The 21,012-nt window shown below is 44.9% G+C and overlaps 1 protein-coding gene across 1 annotated transcript in view; it reads left to right on the plus strand.

Moving 5' to 3' along the window:
• LOC135813147 (uncharacterized) overlaps nucleotides 1-21,012 on the plus strand; it is a 43,175-nt gene that overhangs the window by 4,428 nt on the left and 17,735 nt on the right. Inside the window, exons 5-14 of the mRNA XM_065326363.1 lie at nucleotides 2,437-2,552; nucleotides 2,680-2,976; nucleotides 3,314-3,721; nucleotides 5,365-5,548; nucleotides 5,875-6,069; nucleotides 7,222-7,407; nucleotides 8,186-8,293; nucleotides 9,399-9,632; nucleotides 15,217-15,597; nucleotides 20,597-20,875. Coding sequence (XP_065182435.1) covers nucleotides 2,437-2,552; nucleotides 2,680-2,976; nucleotides 3,314-3,721; nucleotides 5,365-5,548; nucleotides 5,875-6,069; nucleotides 7,222-7,407; nucleotides 8,186-8,293; nucleotides 9,399-9,632; nucleotides 15,217-15,597; nucleotides 20,597-20,875 — 2,388 coding nt within the window. The remainder of the gene's footprint in view (nucleotides 1-2,436; nucleotides 2,553-2,679; nucleotides 2,977-3,313; nucleotides 3,722-5,364; nucleotides 5,549-5,874; nucleotides 6,070-7,221; nucleotides 7,408-8,185; nucleotides 8,294-9,398; nucleotides 9,633-15,216; nucleotides 15,598-20,596; nucleotides 20,876-21,012) is intronic.

A 21,012-nucleotide genomic window follows, 5' to 3' on the forward strand; every position in this document is an offset into this window, starting at 1 on the left:
CAAAATCGCCAAATGTTCACCATCGATACAATTAGCCCTCTTACAGGACTAATACTGGCATGACACCTTCGTTCCAGCCATTCATTTTACAGTAGAAGCAGAAATTTCCGGTGGTGTTTTATTTTCGGTAACTTCGGTGCCAACATTTTTTACAGAAAAAACGCACGGAAAATGTCGGTACTACCGGTACAACTATACATAATAAGCAGACTTACCTGTAACACGGGTTTTACCGAAAATTTTCCTCCACCGAACCGCCGATTTTGGAGAATACCGAAAATATTACACCGCCGAACATTTCTGCTTTAACCCATTGACTGCTGAGCCCGAACATATTCGGGATTCAGAATGACGTCAGGGCGCTGAGCCCGAATATACTCGGGCTGACAGGCTATCCTACCGTACTAAGCTCCGTGTTCCAGCGTAGGGTTGAAAGAGACCCCAGAGTCGAGCGGTACATTTCCTGCATTCAGTACGAGAGGTTGCGGGTACGAATCTCGCTTGAATACTTTTTTTTCTTCTTTTTCGTCCGGTGATTCAACTCAAATTGGCGACTTTTTCGTATTTTACGCAATTTAGATGAACTTACGTGTCATATAGCATTTTGTTCCCCTTTCTAGGAACTATATCGAGTTGGTCAGCGTGATGATCATAGCCTTGGTCAACATTTCACAAGAGTTCAACAACCTAGTTGCCTAGACTATGAAGTTGTGGAGCTGTATATTGGCCCTATTTTTAGCATTTTCTTCAGAGCCTCAGATGAAAGGCCCTCTAGCCCTCAATGGGTTAACAGTAACCCTAGCGTGGGATCTTTCTATGTACAGATTCATGAACTTACAACGGGATGGGATGATCGCATTGATGAGTGTCTGCCGCGCTTGTTTTACCCCCTGCTAGCACACGCTGTGGTTTCAGTGCAATTTCTTACGTAGGTGCTGAGAGGTGGAATGCACTGCCACCTGCTTACCGCTTTTCTAATTCACCTGCTGAATTTCGATCATCCATCAAGACTTTCTTAGGGTTCCCTGTAAGAAGGCGATGACGCCTGTAGGGAATTCCCTAGTAAAATAAGAATAAAAAATAAAATTACCCAAAGAGCTTGGAAATTCTCACTGACTGCCGTCAGGCCCTGTCTCTTACTCTGTATGTAAACATGGTAAAAATTCACCTAGGGTTGCCAGTAAAAAGGCAACGCCTGTTGGGACTCCCCTAGTAAAATAATAAAATCTACTGCTACTACTACTCCACTACTCAGGGCCCTACGCTATGCTTTCTTGCCTAGCTCATCGTGCATGTTTCCGTCTGTTCGAATAACAAGCATGATGAGCGAGGCAAAAAAGCATAGAGTAGGGCCCTGAGCGAAGGAAACAAAGTTTCTCTTTGCATTCGAGTGTTATACGACACCGTCTACCACTTTGATGACCTAGGCAAAAAAACGCATAGGGATGTTATAAATGTTTCATTTCTCTTTTTTTCAAGACATAACCTGGGATTCAACCCGCACTATCGCCCTGCATGCATTCCCCCGACACGCTTCGCATTCATACTCACTCTTCCAAGTTGCTTCATGTTATGATTTGAAAGCCCTATTTGAATATTGTGGCCAGCTGTCTTTGATGGTACAGTACGGTACAGGACAGGTACGGGATAGCGCCAGGCATGCCGACGGCACAAACAAACAAACAAACAAACACTGCGTGGACCCTGGCTAGTGCCAGATGTTACTGAAGTAACGTCTTTTGCATAGCTATGGGAATAAATAAATGATGCCCCAGACCTGAACATATTCAGGAATATTAGTAGTAGTAGTAGTAGTATTCTTTTATTTTCCATCGGAAGCCTCAACAGTGATGAACACAACTCTTAAGAGGGCCGATAACAGGGTAGAGGGGTGTGGGGTGAGGAAAAAAAATAAAATAATAATAATAGGAGATATTTAAACTAAACTAAACTGATACTTGGAACAATAAAGCAGCAGTAAGCAGTAAGCAGTAAACACAGGTATACAATACAAGCGATGCAGATGAATGAGGCCGTTTGCTGAAAAGAAGATCTAAATACTTCTGAAAAGACGCTGCGTCTTTAAGCATGGTCATAATGGGATAGTGCAGTATTACGGTCAATTGTTCAGTCACAGCAAAGGGAAAATAGCTTGGGAGTTGAATAGGTGTAAAGTAAGAATGTAGTAGTCATAGTGAGAGTACCCACTGTACAGTCAGACCTCGCTTAACCGCACACATCCGTTTTCCACAAAAATATCCGAATAGGCGAGGGAACCGGATAATCGAACACACATGCTGTATGTATGCATGACATGTGCTGTAAATCGGTAACCAACGATGTTCTTCCGGATGGCGAGGGATCCGGATAAAAGAGGTCCGGAGAAGCGAGGTCTGACTGTGCCGCCGCAATTGTGTTGTCTTTGTACATGTGCAGAACTGAGCAGTGAACTCTTCACAGCAAGCAACTCGTCCTTGGTCAGGAGCAATGTTGTCAATCTGGACTATCCATTTGTCTATGCGTCAAAGTTCACCGAGCACCGTCAAGTCTCAGTAAGTTTAACTTGGTTGGCATATCTCTCTTGCCTTGTTGCTTGGAGTAGTTGTGAAGTGGTGGGCTGCATTTTCAAACAGTCTTCTCAATGTTACTCACTTTGCTGATGGTTTGCTTGCGTCACAGGTGTCGTTTGAGGGTCTGATGTCACTGAACGGCTTCTCCGGCATCTACAACCTCAACTCACGTGTGAAAGAAAGCAATGCCATCATCGCACCTTACTGGACATCACGCGCTGGAAACCAGGCCTGTTCGAATGGCACCATGGAAACACATCACGTCAATGAGACTGTGGACAACGCCACGTTCACAGCTATCAAACAAGCCGTGCTAAATCAGTATAGGCCGCGCGATGACTTTCGCCCGCGCGAAGCCGTCTTCACAACCTGGAGAGAGATCCGTGAGAACAATCAACACAACAAGGTTAGCGAGCGCTGAGTCATCATGATGAGAAAAGAGTAGAAGAGTATTGATAGAGCATTTGTATTGCTGGTGCCAAACTGGCCAAAAAATAATTATAGGAAAGCACCCCGAAGACTACAACTGGTGAACATTTTATTTTAAGGTATACTTCCCCTTTAAAAACCCCTGTAGAAGTAAACATCTTGTTTGTGATGACACAATATAATTCACCATCTACAGTGTTCAATTATTTTGAAAGTAAAATTGCTCCTTTCCGTAACACATCCATCAAAACATTCTCTTCTTACTGGTCATTTGCCTTCGCTGTCCTCTCCGTTTGTTGTCCTGTTCTTTGCAGCGTAACACGTTCCAGGCTGCAATAATCAGTGATGAGTGCCAGTCTTTTGCTGTGTTCAACTATCCAAAACACGGAATCAGCTGGCAAGGCTTTCCGTATCCAGTAATGGCGGCTGGGAGAGTCCTGGCTACCTCTGGAACTGCCCACGTCAGGCCAGTCAGCGGGGTGTACAACCTAACCAATGGCTGCAGCGCTAGGCTGCGTGCCAGGAAGCACTGCCGCGACTCGGTGATAAATGCATCAACAATATCGCAAGCATCCCAGGACCTGACTCAGTGCCCGGCCCAAAGAGATATAGTTCAAGCTAGCGCCGTGTTTGCGAGACGTAACGTTACTGCCAATTTCCTCTTTCGTGACTGCTTTGACTCCAGTCCCATACAACTGGGTCCGAGTACTCTAATAGCTTCCGTAAGTTGACGAGAGAGAAAGGGGAGGGGAGAAGAGGAGAGAGAGAGACAGAGAGAGACAGAGGGGGAGAGAGAGACAGACAGACAGACAGACAGACAGACAGACAGACAGACAGACAGACAGACAGAGAGACAGAGAGACAGAGAGACAGGGAGACAGGGAGACAGGGAGATAGACAGACAGACAGACAGACAGACAGACAGACAGACAGACAGACAGACAGACAGACAGACAGACAGACAGAGAGAGACAGAGACAGAGAGAGACAGAGGGAGACAGAGAGAGACAGAGAGAGACAGAGAGACAGAGAGAGAGAGACAGAGAGAGAGAGAGAGAGAGAGAGAGAGAGAGAGAGAGAGAGAGAGAGAGAGAGAGAGAGAGAGAGAGAGAGAGAGAGAGAGAGAGAGAGAGAGAGAGAGAGAGAGAGAGAGAGAGAGAGAGAGAGAGAGATACAGAGCGTGAGAGAGACAGAGAAAGAGAGAGAGGGGAGAGAGAGAGAGAGAGAGAGAGAGAGAGAGAGAGAGAGAGAGAGAGAGAGAGAGAGAGAGAGAGAGAGAGAGATACAGAGCGTGAGAGAGAGAGACAGAGAAAGAGAGAGAGAGCGGGGGGGGGAGAGAGAGAGAGGGCGGGAGAGAGAGAGAGAGAGAGAGTGAGTGAGTGAGAGAGAGGGGCATAGGTATACATACAGAGTGGCAGACTGACTGACTGACTGGCTGGCTGGCTGTCCTGCGAGGGGATTTATATAATTCAGCAGTAAATAGGAGGAATTGTGCGTTGCTCCCTAAGTGGGAGCTCGCGCTTTTCCTGTTGACTTGAATTCTCACTTCACTGACTCACGACTGCCATCCAGAGCACATGAGAAGTCCATCGAACCTTTGGCTCGACAAACCTGCATGTAGACAGGAGGACCAAATATAACAGACAAAGAGATACAAGCCGTATACCGACAAGAACAGAATAGCACATATAAGCCACATTGTTCATTGATGCACAAAAGTCCTTTCCAAATTCCCAGCATTGGATAGAGAATAATAGAGATTGCATTGATATTAAGAGTGTGTTTGCGTGTGTGTGCGTGCGTGTGTGTGTGTGTATGTTTTATGTGGACACATTGTGTGAGTGTGGGTTGGGGGGGGGGGGGGGGGTTATGTGTGCACATTTACTTTATGATTCACACGCTTGAGAGGAATCAAATTCATTTCTGCTGTAACTCTCAGTTTCTCGGTTTTAATCGATCATCAGACAACAACAGTTACAGCAGAAAGGCGTTTGATGCCTCTCAAGTGTGTGTACTAGGCTCTGTACCAAGGTCATGAGCAATAAAAAACTAACTCCGAGTTTACTTCATAATTCATATGCAAGCATACTTTAAATGCGTGCACGGCTGCATATGTGTATGCATGCATGCATGCATATGTATATTATGTGTATGCATGCATGCATATATTATGTGTATGCATGCATGCATGCATATGTATATAACATGCATGCATATGTATATAATATATGTGTATGCATGCATATGTATACATGTATTTGTGTATCTGTGAACATTGTGAAGTTTGCCCTCTGTATGCCAGAGTCTGCTATGCTCCTGCTATGCTCCAAATGCTTTTAAAATCTGTTTTTCCTTATTCCAACAGCACTGTTGCTATCATAAACATGGTGGAGAACTGATTGATTATGGTCTCCATCGACCCTACCAGTCGCTCTCAGCCGGGGACGAGGCATTGCGTGAATCCTGCCACACTGGCGGTATATTGTCTCATTTCTTTCTGAACCGAAACTCTGCGAATGCTGTTGGCAAGCGTGTTCGGGTTCTGCAAAGTAAGTATTGTTATGAAATGTGCTTTGAAAGGTGGTTAGACAGGTGTTTTACTTGTCAGTTTCAAATCTTTATTCTCACGATAGCCAGTGGCCAATAAGAGATGTAGTAACGGTGGTTGTCTGGTACAGTGGTCACTCTATAACACTCAACCTATGCCTTCTCCATCGTCCAATATGTTCTGCTTTTTCAAGTCCCCTCGTTCTTCTTGGCACTTTCATTCGCTTCATTGTTAGTGACTACCTCAGCTCGTTTGGTCGCTGCGAATTAAAATAAAATCAAACAGCAAACCGAGCAACCTCTTGTCGGTTTGGTATCTCCTATCCAGGTTATGTCTGTGGAGATCCTCATCTTGTTACTCTCAGCGGACGCAGGTTTGACTTTCACGTTGTGGGAGAGTTTGTTCTAGGGCACATGAGTGGAGCCAGTGGTTATAGCATGCAGGTCACTGCTCGGATGCAGGTGTTCCCAGTCGGCAATGCCGCCAACTTCACATCAATCACACGCGTCGCCATCAGAATAAGTAAGTTGATGTGTGCGTGGGTGGGTGGGTGCGTGGGTGCGTGGGTGGGTGGGTGGGTGGGTGGGTGTGGGGGGGGGGAGTGATAGTGTTTAATTATGTGTGTATGAGTGTGGGTGTGTTGGATTCACTGGCCAGAAAAAGTCACTTCAATCAGCTATGTGGTGGATACCAGGCTAGAATTAGTGGCGGTCAATTCATCAGCCTTGCAAGCTGTTGAATGGTGTAATCCCAGCACAAGTTGCTATGTCTAACATAGCTGTTCGCTATCATTGCTTTCGCGATGGGCAGGTCTGAGGTCTGAGGGTGTGTTGGGGGGGGGGGGGGGGGTGGGGGGTGGAATTCCGAACAGCGCGAAATTCTTGTCGTCGACTATGTGGAAAATCACTGTACCAGACGCACGTCTTGACTGTGTTGTTCTTTGATCACTTTTCACTTTTCTATTTGAAACTCAGCTTGGAACAAACTAGCTTTATAGCATGTTTTGTTCCTCAGTGATTGTGCTGAGTGTACCAACCAGTTATGCTATTATGCCGTTAGCATACTCACTCGAATAGAAACCCTCTCGAAAAAGAGACGCTCTTAAATAATACCCCCTACAAGGACTGTTTGAATAAATACAATACAAGCCCGTGTCGAATGGAAGCCCGGGCTACTATTCGCGAAGCATGGGGTGACCAGGTAGTGCCATTTAAGGTTGGGTGCGCACGAAACATATGCATTCACATAGTACTACATGTCCTGGTCAACGCAGTCTGTGTAAACTAACTCGATCGGGGCCGAGTTGCTGTGCATATGAAAGTTTTAGATATTCGATTGGAATACTGGTATGGATTGAGAAAATAGAAGCCCCTCCTCGAATAGAAGCTCCTCTCGATTAGAAGCCCCTCTCGAATAGAAGCCCCTCTCGAATAGAAGCCCCTCTCGAATAGAAGCCCCTCTCGAATAGAAGCCCCTCTCGAATAGAAGCCCCTCTCGAATAGAAGCCCCTCTCGAATAGAAGCCCCTCTTGAATAGAAGCCCCTCTTGAATAGAAGCCTCCTCGAAATTGGCATTGAAAAAGGAAGCCGCCCACTTCTAATCGAGTGAGTATGGTGTGATGGTGTTATGCTGTGATGGTGTTATGGTGTGTCTTCCTTGCTGCATGTTGTTTAGCGCAAGGCCTGTCCAGCAAGACTGTTCAAGTCTTCTCGAAGCATGGGACCATACACATGGCCGGGCAGTATGGCGGAGGACACTTTACACATCACCCAAGCACCAACAGCATTATTGCTCGCGTTGGAAACTTCGCTGCCAACGTCTCCGTCCAGAGTGATCCCATACTAGCCGTAGCAATGCAGAGTAAGAGACTAGTTTAAAACTGGTTGACAGGAAGAGGGGTACAGTCAACTTTGCATAATATTATAACGACACTCGGCGGCGGGGCATCAGAAAAGTGTCCTTATTCGCGAAGTGTCGTTATACCCGAAGTCTCATTGTATGTCTTACAGTCGGATGGAACTTTGCTCTGAGCATGGAAAATTCTGTCGTTATTCGCGAATTGTCGTTATATCCGCAGTCGTTATTAGCGAAGTTGACTGTATATCCTCTTTGGAAGGGAGGTAGTCCTGTAACTGCAGGTGATCCAACTTTAGGCTATCAGTTCAGGAAAGGGCTAACACAACACACTACACTTGTGACAAGGCAAGTGACAGCACAACAACAACAAGAAAACTACCAGAGTGTGCAATATAGGATGATGATAGCTTGCCCGTACTCTCTATAACGTGCGGTGAGCGGTACGCATTGGCGGATAATGCTCGAAAAAGGTTGTCGCACTATCTGATTCGATATTATCTCGTTACCTTGGTGACTGCTAGGCATAACTAGTAACTTAAAGATCATTTTCTCTTAAAATATTACTATTGGCTCAACATCCGAGTTTTTCTTCACTATTCCTTTCTTCTTCCATCGTTTTATTTACTGCACATTGTTTTCCATCGTTTGACACTTCACAACAAAAATACGGTATACACGTATCGATTCAGCTCATCTTATTGATTTGCGGTTTTCAAATTGTCGTCTCCTCGCCGGTTGTTAAAGTGTGTTTCACTGTTTCTTGTTGTTCTATGACCTGCAGTGCCGGCAGTGCCGGAGCATCAGCATGCGGTTGGTCTCCTTGACATTGACCGTGGCAACAAGGACATATTGACCAACCAGACACTGATCAGGCAGCAAGCGAAACAATGTAGGAATTTTGCCAGTTTGGAGAACTCACTAATATTTTAACATTAAAAATATTTTATTATCGGCACTTCCTCGGCAGTGTCAGCTAAGCTTGCACGTACATGGGGTCAGTACACGCATTCACTCGTTCTGGATACGGGGCGGCGGGGGGGGGGGGGGGGGGAATACTTACTTTTGAAACTCCACTGTGGTCATGTAATATTCACTTACCAGCAGTAGCCTGTAGCACGCAAGAATCATTGACTACACCATGCTTAAACAATGGCTTGTGTAGCGAAGACAAGGCCCACTGGTTATCACGGTGTTGTGCGTTGGATGGTGGTAGATTATTGTCGAGGTACTCAGTCAAAACATTGGATGGGAACGTGGAAAAAACGGCGGGGCACAAGCTATGCGTTTAGAGTCCCCAAACTACAGCCTACTGTTCAAAATCTGATTTAGTTGGTGAGCTCTAAGGCATAGCTTGTGCCCCGCCGTTTTTTCCATGTTTCCATTTTAAATATATTCCATAGGTTGCCATCCGGGTACTTGAAAATTTAGAGGGTGCAATTCTCTGTATACTTTTGAGTTTGTATGGTTAAGGGCCAATGGACTATCATGTTCTCAAGTTCTTGTTTGTAGGTGTGTTAGAGTTTTTATTTTACATCGCAAACCAAATGGGCATTGATGCCCAATATTATGATGGCGATAGAATAAAAAGTGTGGCGGACTAAAGCTGTACTTTAGAAAATGAGAAAACAGTCAATAGGAAGTATATGTACCGGTAATTACAAGCCAAGTTCGAACAGTATTAACACTCAGAGAGAAATAGGAAGATGAGGACCTATGCCAGAGGGAGGTACTATTCGGCCATTCTCAACATCATAGGGATTCCACCTTTGTGCATATGTCTGGATTTTGGTGTGCGTGTGCGTATGTGTATGTGTGTGTGTGTATGTCTGTGTATGTGTGCATGTGTGTGTATGTCTGTGTATGTATGTATGTGTGTGTATGTATGTATGTATGTATGTGTGTGTATGTGTGTGCACGTGTGTATATGTGTGTATGTGCGTGTGTGCATGTGCGCCGTCTTTGCCCGATTTGTATGTTTATACTTTGCAACACAGTTCAGGTAAAGAAGAGCACAAGTCCATTCTCATACACTTCTGATCAAAGCTATGCAACATTCAACCCTACCAATCCCCCAATGATAGGAAGTGTGGACACATCTCGCACCGTCCCTGAATGCGAGGGCGATGAATCCTGCATCGCTGATTACGTTCTGTCTAACGGAAACTTGAACCTGGCCAAGAGCACATTTTCAACCAAGAAGGATCTGGCTGCCATCACCACGTCTATTGGTAAGCAGCAAATAGTCCGGAGTGCAAGCCGCCTCGCACTCGTGTACAGTAAAACTGGTGACTAATGGCCACCCCTTGGGGTCAGAGGAAGCGGTCTTTAGTGGCAGGTGGTCTTTAGTTAGAGGTTTGCACCACACAACCATACATGAATGTGAGACCGTCCTTGCCTGGCAAAGTGGCCGGTAGTACCAGGCTGGTCGCTAGTCACGGTGGTCTTTAGTTACAGGTTTTACTGTAGTACCAGGCTGGTCGCTAGTCACGGTGGTCTTTAGTTACAGGTTTTACTGTAGTACCAGGCTGGTCGCTAGTCACGGTGGTCTTTAGTTACAGGTTTTACTGTAGTACCAGGCTGGTCGCTAGTCACGGTGGTCTTTAGTTGCAGGTTTTACTGTAGTACCAGGCTGGTCGCTAGTCACGGTGGTCTTTAGTTACAGGTTTTACTGTAGTACCAGGCTGGTCGCTAGTCACGGTGGTCTTTAGTTACAGGTTGTGCTGTAGTACCAGGCTGGTCGCTAGTCAAGGTGGTCTTTAGTTACAGGTTTTACTGTAGTACCAGGCTGGTCGCTAGTCACGGTGGTCTTTAGTTACAGGTTTTACTGTACAAGTGTTAGCAAATTTTGACACTTAACTTCTCATGCGGCAAAGGATTGGATGCGACGTACAATGGAGTGTGACATCCTGCTTGTGGATATATTGTAACGACACGGCTCAAACCTGAAAGGCTGAGTGCCACAAGTGTGGCTGCCACTTTTAACTGAGAACAACCTATCAGTCTCATCTGCGAAAATACGGTATAAACCACACCAGAGTGAAAGTCACACCTCGCACCCAGATTTCCTGAGCCAGTACTAAAATGTAAACAGTCGTGGATAGTTGCTGCATAACTCGTTCTCATGTGTTTCTTCTCTTTTTTACATCTACCTTTTATCTCACCGTTATTTTTTTGCCATCGTAGTATCAGCTCATTCCTCAAGACGGGCCTTGCCCAAAAATGCAAATGATTTAGTATCTCAAGCGGTAGTTTGGAGGTAGTGAAAATAGTTTCGCAATCTACGTCCGTCTATCAAACGTTTTCTTTCCCTTCCCTTCGGGATATGCTCCAGGATTCCTTCTCTTGCTGTACTATCCTGAAGAGAAGGAAAAGAAAACGTTTGATAGAAGGAAGTGTCTACTTGATTGTGTGCATTTGCGTCTTTGCATGCGAAGGTATAGAGATTTTTAACAACTCTTATTTTCTTTTAGTGATTGGTGTGGCCCAGAGACCGTTTTGAGAGAGTTGTGAAGATGTATGTAGTATTTAGTATAGGCTGCACTGACTATTGTCTGGCGAATCACGAGTGTTTCAATTTCAGCTTATACTCCTGAAAGTATCTAGTGTTCTTATAAAAACCCTTTCCCTTGCATCAGTCCATATGGACTGATATTTTTTGCGTACCATAAAACTGTCGTACGTCCATTGTTGTGAGTCCTGTTGGGAAAATCGAGATATGTAGATCGAAGAGGACGCTCCAAGCTTTCCAATGGTGTAATCGCTTTTGCGATAGGAGAAACGAAGATAAAGATATGGCGCTCGAAAGTTGGATCACGGGACTAAATTGTTCAAACTTTTCTTAAACACATGGATGGATAGAATCCATGTCACCCTCGTAATGTCTTGTCTCAGCATCGTGCTCAATAGCCTATGGTGACAGAGCATCTTCCACAAGGTTTTGGTTGATTTAATGAACCTTAATTTGGCCGTCACAAGAATTCAGCGAGTTCTTGCAGTTTTTTTCTTTTGTTTTGGCTTGTATTGGACCAATTGAGCATGTTTATAAGTTTGAACTGAATATGTCCATGCGTTATGGAAATATTTATATGTTCCCAAAAGGGAACGTTGGCCGGATCGCGTACCAAAATGACCCTGGTTTTTATGAAGGGAAGATACAATATGATAATTATAACGAATTATGTTGTCTTCAAAGTGTTTGTGGAGCAATGCAAACATGAACAAGCAGTAATGGAGAAGAAAAAATATGTAATAGTCGTCAAGGAGTGTCCAGAAATGTTTCTTAGTGTTTTCGACAGCTACCGTTCGTTTCTCGTATACACCGTGACATTCGACCCGCGATCGAAATGCAGTCGAACTCCATACTTAGAACAGTAACATATCGTGGTTTGTCTACACCATTTACAACGACATTGTGTTGTCCACATTCTTGTTGTCAAACGCCCTTATATTGCACATCAACAGCAAGACACTGGTGGTTCTGGCCGGGATCGGCTATAATAAAATTAATAGGACGGCAATCTCGGGATGAAACTGGATGTAGGGCATCGGCTTGGGGCGCACGGCTGCTTGAAAAATTCGCACTCTCAGATCATTTGTAAGAATGTGGAGCCAGACAAACAGAATTACAATGAATCTCTCAAGATTGTCGGTCTCCGAGCTAATGTTGGCCTTGTCCGTATCGCGGGTATCGCGCAGTATTTACTCGTCCAATATTGTTTAGAGATGTACAGGGTGTGTATATCTCGCGATTGGCAAGTGGGTGATGCTGAAGTGATCTCATGGTGATCGTGAAGGGATTAGTCTAGTTCAATTTCAGGACGCCTATCATAAACACCGGTCTATTTCACCCAACGCGTTGCTCCAGCGGGTCAGCGTTTTTTTTGCCGTCGTACTCACTATCAACAGGACAGGCACCAACATCATCATCCTCTCCATTCGTCACCAGGTAGTTGTCTAGGTCCATATCTCTTGCAAGTTCGATGAAACCGTTATCATCCGTTGAATCATCTGATTACTACTCTATTTTATGGTCCACGTTCAGATCAACGAGAAGTGATGAGCACACATGCTCTTTCCCTGGGCACAGCAAATCCACTCCATCAGAATCACTGAATCATTAGCAACATGCAGTGAACTGAGTTGTGAATTTGCAGTGCTCAGGGAAGGAGCAAGTGTGCTCACCATTTCTTTTCGAGTTATGAAGCTGCAGGATGCCTTACCCCTTTACGCTCACGTTCAGATTGCCAGTAATCGGTGGCGCTATGACAAGGTCCTGAAGTGTGTGTACGCTTCGCAACAAAGTCCTTAGTTTCCATTGGAATCACTTTTGAGTCCCTTTCCAGAAAGGACTCTGCTACTGTAGACATTTCCCTCTGCCGTACCACATTACAGCTAAAGCGATATTTTCTGACAAAAATGCAACTGCGCGGAGGAAACAATCATCGAAAGTTCAGGAGAACGGCATAAAGCATCCATACTTTGTTGAATATTGTTCAAGTGAATCTTGTTACACAAAAGAAGACCTACTTCAGAAGTACATCCCTTTAGAGACTGTTTAGCAATGTTTACTTTGGCAAATGTCAACCTCGCAAAACATTGCCGTATTCCGCATGCTAGTGAATCACAAATATATGACCAAATTTGGTTACCATGGAGACGGTCCAATCACCATCAAAACATCAAAAAGGCTCCATCAGTTATATATCCACGTTTACGGAAGGTATATGCGCTAGATATACTGGTTCCTGAAATCTGGTGAAAATGAGGTATATCTGGGTCTCGGATCAGGCCAACGGTCCCTTTTGGGAACATCGAAGAAAGTCGGCGGGTTTTTATGTGCCATGACCAAATTTCCGGTGAATCTTCAGGCCAGTTGGGTGGCCATAGTAGCAGAGTGCATTTCTTACGTGTGGATTAGTCTAATAAAGACTACTTTTCACACCAGTATTCTCAATTTCTGAAGTACGGCCGAATACCGAAAATTCACGACATTTCGCGTCCTATTCCGATACTTGAAAATTTCAAAAGCCTGACAAATATTCCAAGATTCATGATCGTCAGCCTTCTAGATATGTATATAAACAGAAAATGCGGAGGAAAAATGAATTTCCCTTGACCAAATCGCATGGGGAAAGACACATTTCCTTTTGGGAACAATGGCCTGAATTAAAGGGGAAGTTAAGGCAAAAATCAAAATTTCACCAGTTGTAGTCTTCGGGGTGCTGAGTCGAATGGTCTTGGTCCGAGAAAGCTGAGATGCTCTCTTCCTACTTGAATCCCAATCGAACTCGTGCACTTCCATCGAAACTGGGTGACTGCGCTCTACTAGATGGGAATTTGTATGCAAAATGTCACTAAAAGCACCATTTCGTTCTTATAAAAGCACGGATGACCGCGATTAGCCCATATGTTGTAGTCTTTTGGACGCTGAGTCGACTGGTTTTGGTCCGAAAAGGCTGTGATGCAGCGTTCCTCCTTTATTCCCAATCGAACATGGTTGAACAAGCGGTCACGTGCTCCTGGGTGCCCAAATCACCTGGTCACCACGCCAGCAGGCGACAACTTTCACACCAGGGTTCAACTCGAGTTCAACTCGAGTGACAGGACTGCACCCAAAAAAGGTCAAATAGGCTAGTAAGTTGTACCCTGAAGGCACGGTGACTAGGTGACTGGTGTACGCAGGAGCACGTGACCGCTTGTTCAACCATGTTCGATTGGGAATAAAGGAGGAACGCTGCATCGCAGCCTTTTCGGACCAAAACCAGTCGACTCAGCGTCCAAAAGACTACAACATATGGGCCAATCGCGGTCATCCGTGCTTTTATAAGAACGAAATGGCGCTTTTAGTGACATTTTGCATACAAATCCCCATCTAGTAGGGCGCAGTCACCCAGTTTCGGTGGAAGTGCGCGAGTTCGATTGGGATTAAAGTAGGAAGGGAGCGTCTCAGCTTCCTCGGACCACGACCATTTGACTCAGCACCCCGAAGACTACAACTGGTGAAATTTTTATTTTAGCTTTAACTTCCCCTTTAAGGTAAGGGTAAGGACAACTGGACAAATATTATTGACTTCATTCTGACGATGGGTGACTGGCACAAAACGTCAATAATTTGTTTCAAAGTCACTGATAAAAGAATTTTCATCCAGCGAGTGAATAGCAACTAAATAGAGCGGCTGTCAGTTGACAAACCCCCATTTTATTTACATTTTTACAATGCAGTTGCGTGATGTCCACCACTTTCTGAATAGACAAATATAGCTCCTACTTCAAGTGTCACGCAGTGAGCAATGATGAGGCGTTGCTTGATCATTGTTTTCTGCATGGGACTTTTCATGCACCAGCAATATCCTCGAACGGCATAGGGTTGACCTCTATTGTGTTCTAGACATTTCTCCTGGAACAGTCAGTTCTGTCTTCCCATTCCATTCTCTGCTAGACTGTGCACTTCAGTATAAAAAATAAAATAAAATAAAAATAAGCATCTGTGCACACTCAGTGTTATTTATCGCTCCGTGAGTGCTCCACATCTCTCATGGAACATTTGTGAACTTGTCCCCAATAGTGTGTGTGTGTGTCTGTCTGTGTGTGTGTGGGGGGGGGGGGGGGCATGCGTGTGCGTGTGTGTGTGTGTGTGTGTGTGTGTGTGTGTGTGTGTCTGTGTGTGTGGGGGGGCATGTGTGTGCGTGTATGTGTGTGTGTGTGTACATACGTGAGTGTGCCGTTTGTATGTGTGTGTGTGTGTGTATGTGCGTATGTGCACATGTGTACATAATATATGTGTGTGTGTGTTTCGTGTGTTTCTACGACCAGCGCGCACTCCACCTATCATAACCGTAAGCCCATCATCAGCTCTACACTGTACATTCAACCGTACATGCTCAGTCAGCGTGACCGGCAGGGCTGCAGCCAATGTAGGCATTTACTACATAATCCACCATGACTATGGAATTGCTATTTCCACTCAAGAAGAGTCCTCAAACACTCTCCGGTTGTCATGGAGACCGACCGAGAGGCATCCGAGAGGTAGTCAGGTTAAGCTGAGTGCAACCGTGAGTGATAATAACTTTGAAAAAGCCTATGTGACTATCCCGGTCACGCTTTGCGGCTGCTATGGAACTTGTCAACGGCCTCCAGACGCTTCTGACTTGACGGAAACATTCACCCAGCTTGATTGCGAGACGTGCGATCCCGGTGAGTTATGTATTAACTATTAATTATTGAATGAAGTTGATTGTTCCAACTAGGAACACACGCTTCTTGCCGAACTTGACACTTGACTGACTCACGACTGCCATCCGGAGCACACGAGAAGCACGCCGCACCTTCCACTCGTCAAACCTGCAAGAAAGCACCACTCCCTGCTCAATACACAATGTTTCGGGGAATTCACCCCTCATTAGTTGAGCTTGAGTAGTATTGTTGTCCCTCACGAGGACGTGTGACTAGTTGTTGAAGGCGACAGCGTTGTGAATAGCTAAACTGGCTCTCAATGTCTGTTTAGCACAACTCCATGAGCGACTCTGACTCACGCTGCTACCTGGAGCTTCACGAGGTGTTTGTCACGCTGGAAACAAAGCGTCTCTGTAAGTTTGTATCCCTGGTGATGGTTTGGCCTAGAGAGCCGTATATAAGTGGTGCTTTTCAGGCACAATCTTCCTCAGCCTACCCAAGCTCAACTCATGAGGGGTGAATTCCCCGAAACACTGTGTATTGAGCAGAAAGTGGTGCTTTCTTGCAGGTTTGGCGAGTGGAAGGTGCGGCGTGCTCCTCGTGTGCTCCGGATGGCAGTCGTGAGTCAGTCAAGTGTCAAGTTCGGCAAGAGCTGCGACATTGGAGGTGACGAAAACAACGCGACATTCCAACAATCAGCAATTGGCTATCAAGAGTAATAATTATGTCTGTTAGTGATAGTTGTCGTGAGTTGTACAGAGATGATGTTTTCTCAGTTTTGGCCCGCAGACCTGAATTACATTTGTCTGTTTTGGAAGCGTTATATATTCGTAAGTTGTCCCCTGAACTATGTGTTCGGAAGGAAAATGTTTTGTCACTTCAGGTGTTTGGCACTAATCCTCGTGAAAGTGTCAGGAATGCTTCTCCTCACTGATGTTTTCATTATGTTTTAGTCATTTCTTCACCTTCACCCTGTTTTTGAAAAATTCTGCTGAATTTTATTTTTTCCCACACGTATAGCGTGATGTTTTCGATCTATGCTTTTGCTGTAGCTCTATAAGTTGCTGTATTTTGACATTTTTCCATTTTTCCCTGTATTAATTTAATAATTGTGAACAGAAGAAGGGCAAAATGTTACGAGTTATGACTAACTGTCCACCAACGTAACCAGATCTTATACAGTCAGCGAGTGCGACAAAATGGCACAACACTGACAAAGAGTACTGAGACACTCGGCGACCTGACACCTAGCTCCAACACTTCTCCAAGGCGCAAACCAACAACCTTCCAACTTGGGAGGCTCAGGTTCGGAAAGGTCCAAGAGGGGAAGGAGAGCGCAACGAAGGAGAGCACGAGCTACGCATCTCAGCAACAAAGAATGCCGAAAGTTAGGGCCTGGTCAGACTGCGGCAAAATCGAAATAATCCTAGGATTATAATCCGAATCTCCATAGTAACTTGCCGCCAGAGCGGCAAAAGCGGGAGTTGACGCTCCAAAAAAAAGCAAGAACGGATCACGCTTTTCCGCTCCAACAGGAGTTTGACGCTGATACGCCATTGACGCTGATGATTCACTTATTTTTTCATCTCGATATCGAGGAGCTAATTGGCAATGGACAACAACAAAACTCATAAGGATGGTTGCAAGGATTGCACTGAAGGTGTTGTTGATCTCCAAGGTGAAGGAATTTGACGTCGTTCGTGGAGATTACCACTTGACGCTCGAAGTGAAGTTTGAATTTTCATTCTCCCCACATGTGTAGTGTGATCGCGATTCTAATTCTGGACGTTTTTCTGTTTTCGTCAGGCAACCAAAATTTGCCGCAGTCTGACCAGGCCCTTACTGGATGGTGGACAGTTAGTCATAACTCGTAACATTTTGTCCTTCTTCTTTTCACAATTATTTAATTGGCTCACCATCCGAGTATTAATTTAATATTATTATTACAACAAACGGCGAGGAGACAACAATTTGATAACCGCAATCAGTAATACAAGCTGGATCGACATTTGTGTACACTGTATTCATGTATTGTAAAACTGTGGAGCCAATGTGCAATAAAACGATGAAAAAATGTGAAGAAATTGTGTAGAGAAAGAAAGGGATTCAAACAAGTTTTCGTACAACACTCATCAGGAATCATCGTTGTACTAAAGGACACTGAAACAAAAATTGAACTATTATAGAAAATCTAAGTTAGAGAAATAACACTAAGAGCAACAACAGTGAAATTTACAAGTGTGAATTTTAACAATCAAAGCGAGAAATGAACAAAGGAGAAAGAAAGGAAAGACAACGTGATAACACATAACAGCAGTACATTACACCTAGAACATTAACGGCCAAGCTTGGCCGCACTAAACACGACACGTTACTTGAACAATTTCAACCCAATTATACTATCTTTCTGTACACACAAATTAGTGCTGTACACACAAATTAGTGTTGGAAGCTATCTATCAGCGTCTGTACAAGCCTAATTTGTGTGTACAGAAAGATAGTATAATTGGGTTGAAATTGTTCAAGTAACGTGTCGTGTTTAGTGCGGCCAAGCTTGGCCGTTAATGTTCTAGGTGTAATGTACTGCTGTTATGTGTTATCACGTTGTCTTTCCTTTCTTTCTCCTTTGTTCATTTCTCGCTTTGATTGTTAAAATTCACACTTGTAAATTTCACTGTTGTTGCTCTTAGTGTTATTTCTCTAACTTAGATTTTCTATAATAGTTCAATTTTTGTTTCAGTGTCCTTTAGTACAACGATGATTCCTGATGAGTGTTGTACGAAAACTTGTTTGAATCCCTTTCTTTCTCTACACAATTTCTTCACATTTTTTCATCGTTTTATTGCACATTGTCTCCACAGTTTTACAATACATGAATACAGTGTACACAAATGTCGATCCAGCTTGTATTACTGATTGCGGTTATCAAATTATTATTACAGGTCTTCAATTTCAAATTTGGACTTCACAGAGAATTTCAAAGTTGTATGAAATTAGAGGCCACATGCCACGTACTGCTCTTTTCTCTCCGAAACTCAACACTTGCAAGCCAGATATGAAAGAAAGAAAAAAATCATCAGTCACACCACCGGGACTCGAACCAGGGACCTTGCTATTCGCGAGCAATGCTCTAACCAACTGAGCTACAGTATGACTCTTATCCACAGTGATGGTAAATCTATCCTTCTTCGATCAATCCAGATCTGGCGCGCATCATACTGGCAACTCGCACCAATCAAGAGGGCCCTCGGCCATTCGCTTGATATCATGGGGAGCGCATCAAACTATGCCCACTGCGAGCAAATACAAATTGCAATTTCAAATTTGGACTTGACGGAGAATTTCAAAGTTTTAGTATTACAGGTCTTCCTTCATTATAACGAGTCCGGTTAGTACATAAACCCCGCTAGTTCATAGAGATCTGAAATCCCCTGGTGAAACGTGGTCTATGCAACTATTTATACTTTACAGGTCCGCTTACAACATACTTCGTTAATACCATAAGGTACCGTTGATCCGCCTCCTCTCTAATTTCCACCCACTCTCTAATTGCCACCCACTCTCTAATTGCCACCTCCTCTCTAATTGCCACCCCCTCTCTAATTGCCACCCCCTCTCTAATTGCCACCCCTCTCTAATTGCCACCCACTCTCTAATTGCCACCCACTCTCTAATTGCCACCCACTCTCTTATTGCCACCCACTCTCTAATTGCCACCCACTCTCTAATTGCCACCCCCTCTCTAATTGCCGCCTCCTCTCTAATTGCCACCTCCTCTCTAATTGCCACCCACTCTCTAATTGCCACTCACTCTCTAATTGCCACCCACTCTCTAATTGCCACCCACTCTCTAATTGCCACCCACTCTCTAATTGCCACCCACTCTCTAATTGCCACCCCCTCTATAATGCCACCTCCTCTCTAATTGCCACCTCCTCTCTAATTGCCACCTCCTCTCTAATTGCCACCCACTCTCTAATTGCCACCCCTCTCTAATTGCCACCCACTCTCTAATTGCCACCCCCTCTCTAATTGCCACCCCTGTCGATTTTCTATCTGTGAAGCGACTTCAGCATGTACGACGAAATACGATGTTGAACCGACGCATGCACTGCTGTACACAATACGTGCCAGTGCATGATGAAAATGGGCACAATCCAGCTCACCGAGTCTGAACTTCACGTTGTTCTACATCGTACTGCACTTGACAGCCTTGATCTAATTCCCCCCCCCCCCCCCCCTGCCGAAAACCCAGCTGGAAAGCGGCATGGCGGGGGGGGGGGGAGAGATCAACGGTACTTTACGGTACATAAAATCCGTTATAACGACCCTTTGCCCAGGTCCCTGGAGTGCCAAACCCTCAGTGTAAGATTGTATTGACTGTGCAGGACCAATGCCAAAACACAGACTGACTTGAAGTAGGATAAAGCAAAAGACACAAAGTATTCTACCTTTGTATTGATGTCAATTTTCGATCCCCAGAAGTAACTGGGCATTCTCCATCTGCATTCAATAATAATTATTTTCAACGCTAAACTCCTTCAAACCCACCCACCCCCAAACGAAAACTTTTCGTCTTGAAAATACGATTGGTAACCTTGGACGGCCCCTAACAACGCACACTATTTAGTCCACCCCTTGGCACTGTAGTGGGTTGTGAGTGGGTTGGCAGCATTCAGTGTATGCCCACTAGCCACTAGTCATACACAGCTACATGTATTTCATGGGCAATACTTGAAATTCTGCCTGCCTGAAGAAGGCAATTGTGTCCTCTATTATAAAAACCTGTAAAAGAGTGATCTACTAGTGGTTGGCCACGTCATCGTGCACACTGCACACTGCACACTGCACACTGCACACTGCACACTGCACACTGCACACTGCACACTGCACACTGCACATGTAATTATTGTGCACACTGCACAGATGTAATTATTGTGCACCACGTCGTGGTGCAGACTGCACACACATGTAATTATTGTGCTTGCTCTAAGGCACTCTGTGAACACTCCACTTCCAGGTCGAACTGGCAAGAATTGCGAAGAGGATCTGGACAGCTGTGACGCGGATCCCTGCGGTAGTCCTTTGTTTGTGTGCACCGATATCCCCCTACCCGGAGACGGCTTCACCTGTGCATGCCGCGCTGGCTTCACGGAGAGCAATGGAAACTGCCTCGATGTGGATGAATGTGGTAGCATTGGCAACCACAGCTGTCCACCGGTGGACACGACGTGTGTCAACACGCCAGGATCTTATCAGTGTCGTTGTTCCACTGGCTACTCTGGAGCAAACTGTGCTGGTAAGCAGCATGCCTGACACCGTGATCTGTTCTTGTGTATGCGAGTTGTTATATTTCTACTACACAGCTTAAGCATGCAGCATGCCTAGCACCGTGATCTGTTCTTGTGTAGGCGAGTTGTTATATTTCTACTACAC

Source organism: Sycon ciliatum, chromosome 3 (assembly GCF_964019385.1).
Source record: "Sycon ciliatum chromosome 3, ocSycCili1.1, whole genome shotgun sequence".
NCBI classification, from domain to species: domain Eukaryota; kingdom Metazoa; phylum Porifera; class Calcarea; order Leucosolenida; family Sycettidae; genus Sycon; species Sycon ciliatum.